Here is a 12,664-nt window from a genome sequence, read left to right on the forward strand (position 1 = left end):
GAGGCTAAGGCGAGGCACAAGCTGCACTGAGCTGGCGGGACATGGGGCAGCACACACAGGATGGATGAGCTGTCACCGCTGCCCCAGTCAGGATCCCAGGGAGAAGCCCCCAGTGCTGTCACCAGCCAGCCCCTCTGCTGCTCTCCCCTCCTGGCACGGCCGCACAAGGCCCAGCACAGCCCGTATTAATGCTGGTTCCTGGCTCTACCCGCCGAGGGCAAGGCTGGAGAAGTGACAAGCTACGAGCGGGAGCTTTCTGGGCAAGCTGGCACAGGCCTTCCTCTTTGGCAGGGTCACCAGGGGAGCAGTCGGGAGCGAGGCTCTATTTACCTGCCGGGGCACTGCGGCATTGTCCCTGCGTTGGGGCCACCACGATAAACGACACTGAAGCAGGTTGGAGTCAGCCCGGGGATTGCCTTTGAGAGGAGCTATTCACTGCTCTTCACAAGCAGGCTGCATTCTTTGCTTCCCACCCTGGCTGGGGGATGGGGCGTGTGGGGAGGATCAATTGGGGGTGAGTTAAGGATGCTTCTAAATTGACCCTACATGGCCCTGATGATCAGAAATCTGCGGCTCTTACTGAAATCAGGGACCATCCCTGGAAAACCAGGGCCTTTGGTGTTACCTTTTTCTTCCCCAGCATTAAAAGGAATTGGGCTCGGGGTCCAGTGGCCAGGGCTTGGGGTTGGCTTGTTCCGAAGAAACAAGGAATTAGTTTAAACACCTATTGAACCCACAGGAAAATAAGGGGAGAATTTTAAAAGACAGTCAAAGCATTCAACAGTTAATCTCCATTGTAATAAACTTGCTTCTTTCTATCTGTGGTACTTACATGGCCCCATTAATACAGTACCAGAGCACGGCACAACCGTTAATGGATTTCTCTTCACAACACCCTGCGGTGTCGGGTAGTGATGTTCCACACAGAGAGTAAGTGATTTGCCCAAGGTTCACGCAGGAAGTCTGGGGCAGAGGCAGGAGTTCTGAGCGCCAGGCTGACACCTGACCCGCAGGCCTGTCCTTCCTTCCTCTCCCGGTACTTAGGCAGAATCTTTTAAAGACAAAAATCCTCCTAATTTGACAATCGCTCGAAGGGCATCAGCTCCCCTGTTTGGGGGGCAAAGGAAGTTGGTTCTGAGCTGCAGCTCTCGGGCTCTGTTGCTGGCATCTGATGCTGTCTCCTCTTAAATCAAATGTATGTGAAAACGGAAGAGAGGAAAAGGCAGCTTCTTTCTCTGGGTTGCAGTTCCGTTGCTGGCTGGCTAAGAGCAGCACAGAGCACACGGTCCTGGACTCTGGCTTTGGCATATGCCTGGCAGGTTCCTTTCCTTTGGTCTGCTCAGTCTGTAGGGTGCTTTCTTCACCAGGACCCGGCTGTTCAGGGGTAGCTTTTTGTCTGCCACGCTGGTCGCAGCAAATTATTGTGAGGTTAGATCTTCCCCGGCTGGCTTAGCTGGGCTCTGATGAGACAGAAGGCAAAGAGAGGACAAAAAGTAAGAGTAAGATGAGAAAGGAAATTGACACCGCGCGGAGCAGGAACCTTGGGTTCCCAGCTCAGGATGTAGCCATGGAGATGGTGATGTCATCTCGTTCCTTCCTCGTCTGGTCTAGGTGACGGCATCTCTCTGGATCAGGAAAGAGAAGACCCGTCTGTGGTGGAGATGGCCATGTGTGTTGTGTGGGGTAATCCCCCCTTACCGTGCACTATCTCACTGCCACCTGCAACCAGAGCCAAGAACACCTGGGTTTTCAGCCTCACCACCAAACCATGCTGCCCCTCGGTCACAAGACACAAACTGCTGGGGCTCGGAGTGAAAGGCTGTGTAACCCATTACCAATCCCTGAGCTATCTAGTCTCCCCATTGCCCTCTAGTACCATTATAATCTCTGTGTATTATGGTAGCACCTAGAGGGCCCCACTGAAATGGGGGCCCCATTGTGCTCGGCGCTGCACATACACGTAGCAAGCGGCGGCTCTCGCTCCAAAAAGCTTACAAGTATTTCCAGCATTAACACGCAGCTGTCGAGGGAGATATGTTACATCCAACCCGCTGGCTGCATTTCCTCTGGATCCTCTTCCGGCACCGCTCCCATTGTGCAAAACGCGTTAGACCCTGATTCAGAGCCTGGGCCCACAAATGAATGAGAGTGGGATGCGAGATGACGGTCTGTCGCTTAATTTATCTGCTGCTGCATCCTTCCTCACTTTTAATGGCTCCAGCAGCCCCGAATATTCATGTGCACTCGAGGCGCTTGGCAGCGTGTTCACCTGTCACAATGACTCATATGTTTTAATTAAGGACGAGCCGAACTCGTAAGGGAATCTTAGCAGGCGGCTTTGTGGGAGAAGTACGAGCGCTCAAGATAACACAATTGGCTTATTTTTAGGTTCGCTTGAAGTTTAGAACTGGGTCATTCAAAATTAGAAGGATGGACTCGATCCTCAGGGGTTCCCATTGCTCTGTGGGACTGGGTGGCACAGGGGGTTGGTAACACGATGGGAGGCTGCTGGTTTGAATTTGGTCTGGGTTGATAGTCCGGCTTCACTCTGGACAGTCCTTTTTCAGAGACATTTATCCCCTGTCGGATGTAGTTTTGACCAGTATTGGACCGGAGGGCATCATTTTGAATAGCACACTGCTCCATCTGCTCCGGCATGACCTCACACACATGCTGCATAGGAGGTCACACTGGCGGGGGTCGGGTCATGCAGGCAGGGGCAGGTCCCCACTGTTCCCGCAAGTGCCAGAGCGTCCAGTATTCCAGGAACGTGAGAGTGGTCACCCTAGAGTACGCTCTAGAGAGACCCAACCCATTAGGGCTAATTAACACCCTTGCTGGTAGGCTCAGAGAGCCAAGGATTGCATGGGGATTTGGGGAATCTGTATAATTTATTAATTCTATGTGAGATTATGAACTCTCTATGCATCTTTACCAAACTGCCAACTTCGTTTTGAATGTGGAAGCTAATTATCTTCTCTTTTGCCTTTTTACCTCCATATTGGGCTGAAATGCCAGTGGGCAGTGGTACAGGGCTGACAATGGAGAGTTGTCAGTGGTATTCTGAGCACACAGTAGTTATGCTAAAGAGGATGCCTGAGTTGAGAGACCATTTCAGGCAAGTTGATCGGCAGGTGGGGGGGTTGGGCAGTGAAAACTCCCTACGCAGGACAAAGTGAAGGTGGCAAAAGCAGGCAATTGTAAAAGGAATCGCAGGGGGAAGACTGTCTCAGAGAGAGACACAGGCAGTTGGAAAGGAACTGATCTGTTCAGGGTCTTCGTCTCTGGCCATTTTCACCAGCTCAAGCTGAGGGGAGTTTCTGAGCAGCCTGATGAGTCAGGGGAACTCTGCCTACCTGAATACAGACAGTCCCCCATGGGCTCCCAAGGGACAGGTGAGCTAGAGAGGGGGCGCTGGAACTTACTTTGGTCACCCTGATGGTTGCCCCTCCGTCCCCATCTTGTCCCATTAAAAGATAAGAACTTGGTTCCTGCAAATGGCCTGAAGAATAAGAGGTGATGGTTGTTGTTTTTTTCCAGAAAGAATATGGAGCATTAATAATAACCCTCTGCTGTTCTCCAGGCCTGGATTTCCAGACACAAACCCCTCCCTGATGCAAGGGCTACGGAGATTAGCTGACGCTACGTTAGGCAATTCCACCCTTTGGCACCGTAAGATTTCAAAGAACCCCTTGGGCTGCGTCTCTGCTGGGGAATATTAAAGCAGGCTCTCTGTCTTGTTCCAGGAGTTGTACAGACCCTGTGGGGCATGAAGTCATCTGGGCACTGGGAGCAGGCTGCAGGGACATCATCTCACTGCAGGTGGCGCCACTGCACCCTTGGTAAGAGTAGCCCCAAATCACCCACTCAGCGGTTCTCAAACTTTAGCAACCCGAGGACCCCCATTTTGATTTAAAATTTTCCGTGGACCCCCAAGCCGGCTTCTAATTTTCCCCAGGAGTGCTCAACTCCCGCTCAACCCCAGGCCTCGCCCCCACTCCACCCCTTCCCCCAAGGCCCCACCCCCACCTCTTCCCGTCCCTGCTCCACCCCTGAACTTGGAATAAGTTGGGTTCCAGATCCAAATGTCGTCGCTGGGCTCTCTGGGCTGAACCAAAATCCCGGACCCGAACTCAGAGGATGTTGGGATGGGGAGCTCAGCCCCGTCTCTAGATATAAAGGCTAAAGCATCTTAGGATTCTGCAGCTGCATCTAACAGCGATGCAAAAGTTGCAAAGGACCCGATGAAGGGCACGGCCAATCCTGAACATCAGACCACTGCCAGAGCTCTTCGCCGCTTATGTAATAGCAGCCCCGACGGGCTCGTGTGTTTAGAGAAGGGTGTTGAGTCTCACTGTTTAATAAATGACTGTAATTTCTCTCACTTTTAAAGTCTGTGATCTTCTGGCATTAAGATTCTGGAGGTCTCCCCACTCTGCAGAGTACAGAAAAAAATCTCGAAGTGCTAATAGGTGCATGACTTAGATAACAGCACAGTTCAGGGGAGGTAGAAATTAGGTCAGGTTATTCACCTCCTCTCTTCCGTGCAGCTGAGAATCTTCCCTTTCTTTTGCCATAGTAGATGTTAGGCAATACCATTACGTACCCTAACTCTACCTGACTTATGGCACACCCAGTGGCGGATTAATGATTTTGCCACCCCTAGGCCCAGAAATAATTGCCCCCCCCCCAGCTCACCTCTGCTCCAACTCTGCCTCCTCCCCTGAGCGCGCCGCCGAGTCCTGCTTCTTCCCGCTCCCTGACAGTGCTTGTGCATGAAACAGCTTCGCGAAGGAGGCGGGAAAGGGGGGAAACGCAGCATGCTCAGGAGAGGAGGCGGGGCTGGGGCGGGGATTTGGGGAACGGGACCAATAGGGGCAGGGAGGGGGCGGGGAAGGGGTGGAGTTGGGGTGGGGCTGGGGGCGGAGGGCACGAACCGGCACCGGGGGAAGCAGCCTCTGGCTCCTATTATAAATTTGCTGCCCCTGCAAATTTGCCGCCCTAGGCCTAGGCCTTGTCGGCCTAGGCGTTAATACGCCGCTGGGCACACCCAGATCAAGACATGTGGAAATTACTTCTTTCAGTGGCTGGGCAGGTGGAGAAGACCTTTAGAAATGGGTCACTGAAGTACCCAGGACCTCTGGTGGAAGGAATACCAGACCCTGTGAGCGTGTATTGCCTTCTAGTATGACAAACACACACAGGGTATAAGACCTATTGCTACAGACTGTGACCAGTATTACTTCCTTAGCTCTAAAGGTAGCAGCCTGAATTTTGAAGCAGAAGGTCATGAGTTCTCTTCCCAGTGCCGGAGGACTGTGTTTTAGTGACATTACAGTAACTGGGATAATTGATCAATTCCTCATTTCCTCCCCTTTCCTCTGCAGCCAGCAGCCGACACGTTTCAGCAACCGCTGCCTTCAGATGATCGGCCGATGCTGGCCGCATTTAAGAGCGCTGGGTGTCGGTGGCGCGGGCTGTGGAATTCAGGGACTGGCTTCTTTAGGTAAATGCAAATCGACTCACTCATGCTGCGAAGTGGAGGTAGAACGGGATATGGGCGCAGGACGTGTTCCGCTGGGTGCGGCCCTGTGCTGGGAATGCTGATATGTATGTCGGGAGATGTGTCCGTACTGGGGGAGTTCTCTGATATTCCCCTGGGCACCACAAAATTTCCACTGGCGGCATTTAGCTCGGGGGCGGGGCGAGTCTCAAACATGTGGACCAAGTCTTGAGAGAGAGTGTTACATAGGTCCCGCCTCCTCTCCACACAAGTCCCGCCTCTGGTCCCCATGTGCCAACACACAGGCCCTGCCTCCGTTCCCATCAGATCCTTCATGTTCCCAACCACAAAATGTTCAGGCAGCTTCAGGCCAGACCGCCCCCCAGGCTGCTTCTCCCCGCTGAGTGCTGCGACTCCCAGGAGCGCTGACCCAGCTGACCCTGTGTTCTTCATCTCGCCAGCCCGGAATTGCATGCGGCTGCAGGTGCTGGAACTCGACCACGTGACGGAAATTAACCAGGAGGTGGCGGCAGAGGTGTGTCGGGAGGGCCTGAAGGGCCTGGAGATGCTGGTGCTGACCTCCACGCCTGTCACCCCCAAAGCCCTGCTGCACTTCAACAGTGAGTAGCGACTGCCGGCACCGCGAAGCCTCGCTTTAACTCCCAGCCACAGCCCCCCCCGTAGGACTGTCATCGGAGCAGCTAACGGGCAAAACAACACAACACATCCTGTTTAAATAGTCACTGTGGACAGTCGCAGCCCCTTGTTGGTGTCCTAGGCTACGGGCCAGATTCTGCTTCCGTTTACACCAGTAGAAATCTGAAGTCATTTTACTGATGTCCATGGTGTGACACCAGATTTACCCTGGTGTAACGGAGGTCACAATCTGGTCCTCTGCACATGCATGAGGACTGGAGATCTTCATTGCTACAGATCCCCAGCAGTGTTAAGCAGGTGGGGTGTATCACTTCCAGCCTTGGCCAGCTCAGCAGGGTGGGGAGTATGGTTGAGGTGGTTTCGCCAGGCGTCCTGGGATGAAATTGTAGGTGAAATATCCAGAAACGCTTCCCAACGATGAAAGGCATAAAAGTCTGCTGGGGACATGGTGGGTGCACCATTTTTGGAGTCATTGCAAACTGGAGTGGACAGCAGGAGAAAACCTTCTAAGGGGCAGGATCAGGCCTGGGATAAATACCTAGGGGGACAGGACAGGTCAATAGAGGGCCTTTTCTGTCTCAAGTGTGGGGTTTTCAAACGCTTCTGAAGCAGGTAACACCGTGACCACCCCCTCACGGCCCGCGGTTGCTCAGCAGGTGCCCTGCCTCAGTTTACCCTCTCCAGAGCTTCTTACATAAACTCCACCAGTGCAGAATCTTTAAAACATTCCCCTCCTGGGTCTAATATCTTTATATATAATTCACAACAATACTCAGTGCTGGGGCTTCTCCCAGAAAGGGAGCCTCGTCTCCCCTCAACCCGTCCCCAGCCTTCCCACCTGGAGTGTTTTGCTCTGGGATTCTCTCGGGAGAGGATCCCAACCTTCCTGCTTCAACCTGGTTCTTCCCTGCTTTTGCCAAGCCACTCCCAGCCCTCCCTGGACTTGAAAAGTCCCCAACTCGCCTGCAGCGTCACCCTGCCACAGCTTCTTCCCATTCCTCTCTGGCTCTTTATAGAGCCAGCAGCCCCCTATCGGGCCCCATCCAGAGGCTGTTAATGAGGCACAGATGGGCTGGGCCATTCCTTCTTAAAAGGCTCGGTCCCCCTTGTGACAGAGCACGAGTGCCACTGACTGTGAATAGGGCCGGTGCTCCAGAAGTCCCTGTGGCCATACTGACCATCACAGCCTGCTCCCTGGGATCCGTGCGGCACCCGGGCACTGCTCCCCACACGTCACACACCCTGGCTGTCTCTCTGTTGCCCCAGGTGTCTGCCGGAACCTTAAGTCCATTGTGGTGCAGGTGGGCATTGTGGACTACTTCAAGGAGCCGAACAGCCCCGAAGCCCGGAAGATGTTTGAGGAGATGGTGAACAAACTCCAGGTAAAGGGAGCCAGGCTGGTCCCTGGGTGGCTCTGAGCACAGATTCCTGAGCTCCGCCAAGTGAATAGACTGAGGACATTGACCAAGGCCTGAGGGCTGCTCCAATTCCCAAGGCCCCCGCCCAGCAGTGGAAAGCACAGAATGGCCCCAACTCGCTGGCCACAGCACACCAGGGCCTGGGCACACGGCCAGCAGAGAGCCCTTCTGACAGCTGTATGCCAGTTGGGCAGACTCCTGCACAGGGTGATACTCAGGAGGCATTTCCACCCCCTCTGCTCTGCCTTAGGAGCATAAGGGGAAGCGCTGTTTGCTTCCAGAGTGATTTTAGCAGCAGTGATCTAAGGCCTTATTAGCAACACGGTTAAGAAATGTGTAATAGATGGGCCCCGTTCTTTCCTCTGCACTTGTTTGTGCAAGGGAGCTGTGCTTGTGGATCTGAGCGTGCAGAACATAGAAGCGAGTCCCTGTGGGCCAGTTCTTGGGGGTGCACATGGCTTATTGCATGTATGGGGCAGGTAATGTTCTGCTGGGCTGGGCTTCTTCCCCGGGCTTTGTGCTTGCCCCGAGATGAGATCCAACGCAAGGGCTGGTGAGGAGGGCAGACCAGGATTTCCTTCCACCTTTCAGCCCCCGGCTCTGGCTGATCTTTGGGAAGATATTTGATTGCAGTGAAGGGCTTGAGGGTCACTCCTGTGCAAGCCACCAGTGCTTGGTAGGATCTTCCCCTGGTAGGATTTATTTGGATGTGCAGGTGTTTCGCTTTTCAGCTCTGGTACCGCAGGGGTCTAGTTCAGCTGTGTAAATCAAGGGGAATTATTCATACCCTGTCGTGAAAGAGGTGGGCTCCCGCACTGTGTTCTCGGGGGAGTTTTCTTTTTGTCTTTCTCTCTCTAGGTTCTTTTTTTCATTCTCTGTTTCTCCTTGGGGAATCTGAATATTTACATCCTAGTGCTAATGAGCTGCAGAGGCAAATACCAAAGAGTAACAATTCCAAACGGTCACACTGAACATTCCTCCGGGGAAGTCAACGGAGATGCTACAACTTGGGTCCAGTCCTTATCAGTGCCACCCAGGGCCTGGAGCCCAGTGCAATGGAAAAGGTTGGGGGAAGGATGAGGTTCCTTCATGCTGCAGAGGGAAAATTGGGTCTAAGTTAATTCTCTTTCCATTGAAAATATATTTCTTACATAGTAAAGTCCATGGGGTCAAATTCTGAGCTGGTGTCAGCTGCATTCGTGTGAGTGGAGTTACCCCTGCTCTGAATTTCCCCTTCCTTTGTAGTGCTTTGAGAGCTACAGGTGAACAGCACCATACAATTAATTGGCTCTGCATTAGTATTAGCCAAATGCATGCATACGCTCTGCTGTCCATGCATTTAACCCTCCCCGCCCTTCTCTTCCAGGCCCTGAGGAAAAGACCCGGCTTCTCAAAGATTTTACACATTAAGGTGGAAGGAAGCTGTTAGCCCTGCAGGGAACGACGACGCGTGTCCTCCATCCACCTGAGCAACAGAGACAGTGAAACCAAACCCACCGTCCGCCCTTTGTTGGAAACCCGGAGCCACAGAAGAGCCAGCCAACGCACACAACTTGTGCAGGCTTTAGTGACTGGAAGTGACCCGTTCCCTCGGTGGGGCAGGGTATGTGACATATCGCGGACGTGACGGTGCTACAAAGGTAGCTTCTCGACCTGCCAGAAAGGGCCCGGCTGCTCTCTTTCTGCCTGAGGAACTAGGCCGGACACCCTGTTGCCAAGGAGCTTTGTGTTGGGGACATTTCTTTCTTTGAGCCTCGCTTTCGTTTAGCGGGAGCTGGGGATCTCAGTGACGTGGCACGTGACCCAACCAAGCACAGCTTCCCCCTCCTTGCCACCTGAGTGGATGAGTCTAAGACTGAGGTACAGCCAGGCCCCGCGCCGGCCATACGTTGACGGTCACGCCGTCGGGATCGGTAAACAGCGCTGGGGAAGTCGGAGCTCCCTGCACAGCCTTTCTTGATGTGTGGCTCGACTGAATCCCAACTCCCATCCGAGCTCCATTTTAGGGGGGCGGGGGCAATGCCGCCAGGCGAACCAAGGCCCAGCATTACTGTACATTTTACACTCTTTTTTTTTTTAATTTACCCAACGTGGGTAAGTGCCTCCCTCAAGCCAGCAGCCACAACAGCACAACCACCGCAGCCACAAAATACAAAGCTCCTCTTGCTCGTGACCCTTGGGGCGCCTTGGGAAGCTAGCTGGCGACATGGAGCTAACTCCTCCACCAAGGACACCAATCCAGCCTCGTCTCCTCTTCACCCAGTAAGGAAGCCAAATTCCCTTCCTGCAAAGGCAATAAACCATCTCATCAGGGGAATCACGTGGCATCAGGGGAATCATGTGTCCTCACAAGCACTCACAAGCATTCCCTGGCTTGTTCCCAGGGCGAGGCGTCCATCTTCCGCAAGGCAGCTCGTTCTGGGGTAAATTGCCCGCTGTTGGCACAGAGATGGACTAGCGCCTAGGAAAAGAGTCAACGTTGCTGCTCGGAATACAGACAGACTTCTGCCATGGCACATCTCTCCCCAACCAGCTTTAAGTAAGATCCATTGGCTGAAATTCTGATCTCCAAAGATCTACAGTTCTGTCGGTGACAAAGCCCCTGCCTTGATCAGCGATGGCAGCCCTTGATGTATTCATTACACATGGGCACTGTTTGTACCAAACCTGTTCTTTTTGCAAAAGTTGATCTTATTACCGGACAGGAGAACTTGCTCCCTCCAAAGGAAATGGCTTCTTGAGGGTCTATGTCTCTTTACCCTCCACTTCCAGAGAGAAGCAGCCAGCAGGTTTCCATGCCACCGGGTGATGCCTATAGGAGCGCTGCCATCACCGGGGTGATGCAACAGCCCCCCCCCCCCTCAACTGCAATCAACGCTTGAGCCGTGATCGAGAAGCCTGCTTCCTTGCCCCAGAGACAGACGGTGTGCTAGCCAGTGGTGAAAGCACCATGCCGTGCCCACAGTGCTCTTCCCCTGTCCTGCCTTCCAGAGGCAGAGAAACTAGCTGACCTGGATGGTGGAGGTGGTGCTCATCGTCCGCTCTGGGCTGCGTGTATCAAGAAGCCATCAGCCACCCGGTGTAGGACTTGGCCGAAGTTGGGTCTCTCTCAGGATGACGGGGGTGCGGTGGCGGTTCCAAACACCTTCCTCCTCCATCCACCCTTCGTCAAGCGACCAATAGGCGTGGCACCTTCTCTGGTTCCCCTTCGTAGGAATGAAGAGATGGTCGGAGGCCTTCTGAGCCAGCAGGACAAGCTGGCCCTCCTGCAGTGGGTGGGATCCAGGACAGCCTCCTACATACTGATGTGCCATGAGAGCGCCAATCTCAGAAGTTCCCAAATCTGAAGAAAATTGTGTGGGGAGGGAGGAATCTAGCAGTTAATCCAAGACCAATCCAAACCACCTCGCCCCTGGTAACTCCAACACAAACCCCCTGCACTTCAGGGGCAGGCTTTCGAAATCCAAAACTAGATCCGGCTCTGAATTTTGCAAACAGGCTTTCCCTTCGTAACGGGCTGAACCGAACTCCCCAATCGAAGCGCCCATTAACTAAGGGTGTTTGAAATACAGATCCAGCCGTTAGGGGGCTCGAGCCCACTGCTGGATTTAATTTGTCTCCTCTGAAAGCAGGGTGGGTTAGTTAGGGTTTGCTTTTGTAACACACAACTCTAGAGCAGGGACACCCAAACTTCACAAGCTGATGATAGCTTTCCAGGAGTACGGGAGCTGCGCTTAATGTGCATAAAATGGAGCCAGAGAGGCAACAAGAGGAGATTACCAGTCCCAGCATGCAGTGTGCCATCCTGCCTCTTAGCGGCATCCAGTTGGAACCTTTGCATGCTGGGATTTGTAGTCACCTTGGACCTCTTGAAAAATAACAATTGGCCATATTGTTGAAGTCTGTAGTTCTGTCACTGCCCTCTCTGCATGGGAAGGAATATGGGGAAATGAGCAAGGACTTTTAAGCAAATCCACAGGCAGAGGGGGGAAAAGGATGCCACAACCAGCAAAAAGAGAGAAGCTACAATACAGGGGAAAGGAGAACAACACAGCCTCCGAAAAGCCACATTTTGCTACCTTTTAACACAAGTCAGACTAGTGGCTACAAGTCCTGTAAACTGAGATGTCACCTTCTGACATTGTGCAGAGACTAGGGAATGACCTTAAAAGAAGCAAAGTAAGTATTTATTTCTGTAAACAAAACAAAGAAGACTTTAAAGAAAAATTATATACTCAGCATGTTTATACACTATGCTTAAAGACTATCCTGTCTGAGCGTCACGTCTGAAGACTGAAGATTCTTGCTGCTAGCTCAATTTTTCTGTCTCCAATACTATTCAAGCTGTTTCCAATAGCACATGGGAAGCCTGCCCATCTGACATCGGGAGAGTTAGGTATGTTCTGTGGCAAATTTCTTTCCTGGTTTGGATGGAGTGGGGGGAGGAGGGGAGCCGAAAATTCTTTGAAAATGTTATTTACTGGTTTTGAAAAGTCAGGCTTTTTTTTATCGTATTTTCTGCTTGTGGATCCCGGTGCAGTGGCGTGTGGTTCGTCTGTGTGTGACACACATCCCTTCCGCCCCTCACTTGGCTTTTGTGAATCATGGCCGTGCATTGTAGTTTGAATTTGTTACTTCGCTGTGCCATCTTCCCCCACCTAGAAAACGAACGGGTCATGGGCTCAAGTCCTTCTTCGGACTTGTGCCTTCGTGTTCTGTGGAAATCCTTTAATCAAAAACTACATGCTCACACGCACACACCCCCAGACGAACCAGTCTTTTGGGCATAGAAAATGAAATGTAAGCCACCCCATTTATATAACTTCTAATCAGTTACAGTAATGTCTGCAGTGCTTTGAAGTCGAAAAGCACTCTAGCCAGTAGCTAAGGATCATTACTGATCATCTGCTGAGTTGCATGGGACAAATACTTCAAAGAGAGGCCACGTTTTCTTACTGCTTGTGTAGTTAGCCTGAGGGACTCACTGCTGCAGAGGCAGAGAAAGAGTCAGAGAATGGGACACGGCAGGACATGATTCTGCCGTTCCATTGTTAAAAGGCGGCCTAGTTTGGAACCCCGAAGCTGA

General features: G+C 52.5%; 1 protein-coding gene across 1 annotated transcript in view; it reads left to right on the forward strand.

Annotated features, from left to right (window-relative positions):
• The window catches only part of FBXO41 (F-box protein 41), a 69,328-nt gene that overhangs the window by 39,985 nt on the left and 16,679 nt on the right, over positions 1-12,664 (forward strand). Inside the window, exons 9-13 of the mRNA XM_074951948.1 lie at positions 3,747-3,842; positions 5,388-5,506; positions 5,965-6,123; positions 7,427-7,542; positions 8,945-11,974. Coding sequence (XP_074808049.1) covers positions 3,747-3,842; positions 5,388-5,506; positions 5,965-6,123; positions 7,427-7,542; positions 8,945-9,007 — 553 coding nt within the window. The 3' untranslated portion in view covers positions 9,008-11,974. The remainder of the gene's footprint in view (positions 1-3,746; positions 3,843-5,387; positions 5,507-5,964; positions 6,124-7,426; positions 7,543-8,944; positions 11,975-12,664) is intronic.

Source organism: Natator depressus, chromosome 4, assembly GCF_965152275.1.
Source record: "Natator depressus isolate rNatDep1 chromosome 4, rNatDep2.hap1, whole genome shotgun sequence".
Taxonomy (NCBI): Eukaryota; Metazoa; Chordata; order Testudines; family Cheloniidae; genus Natator; species Natator depressus.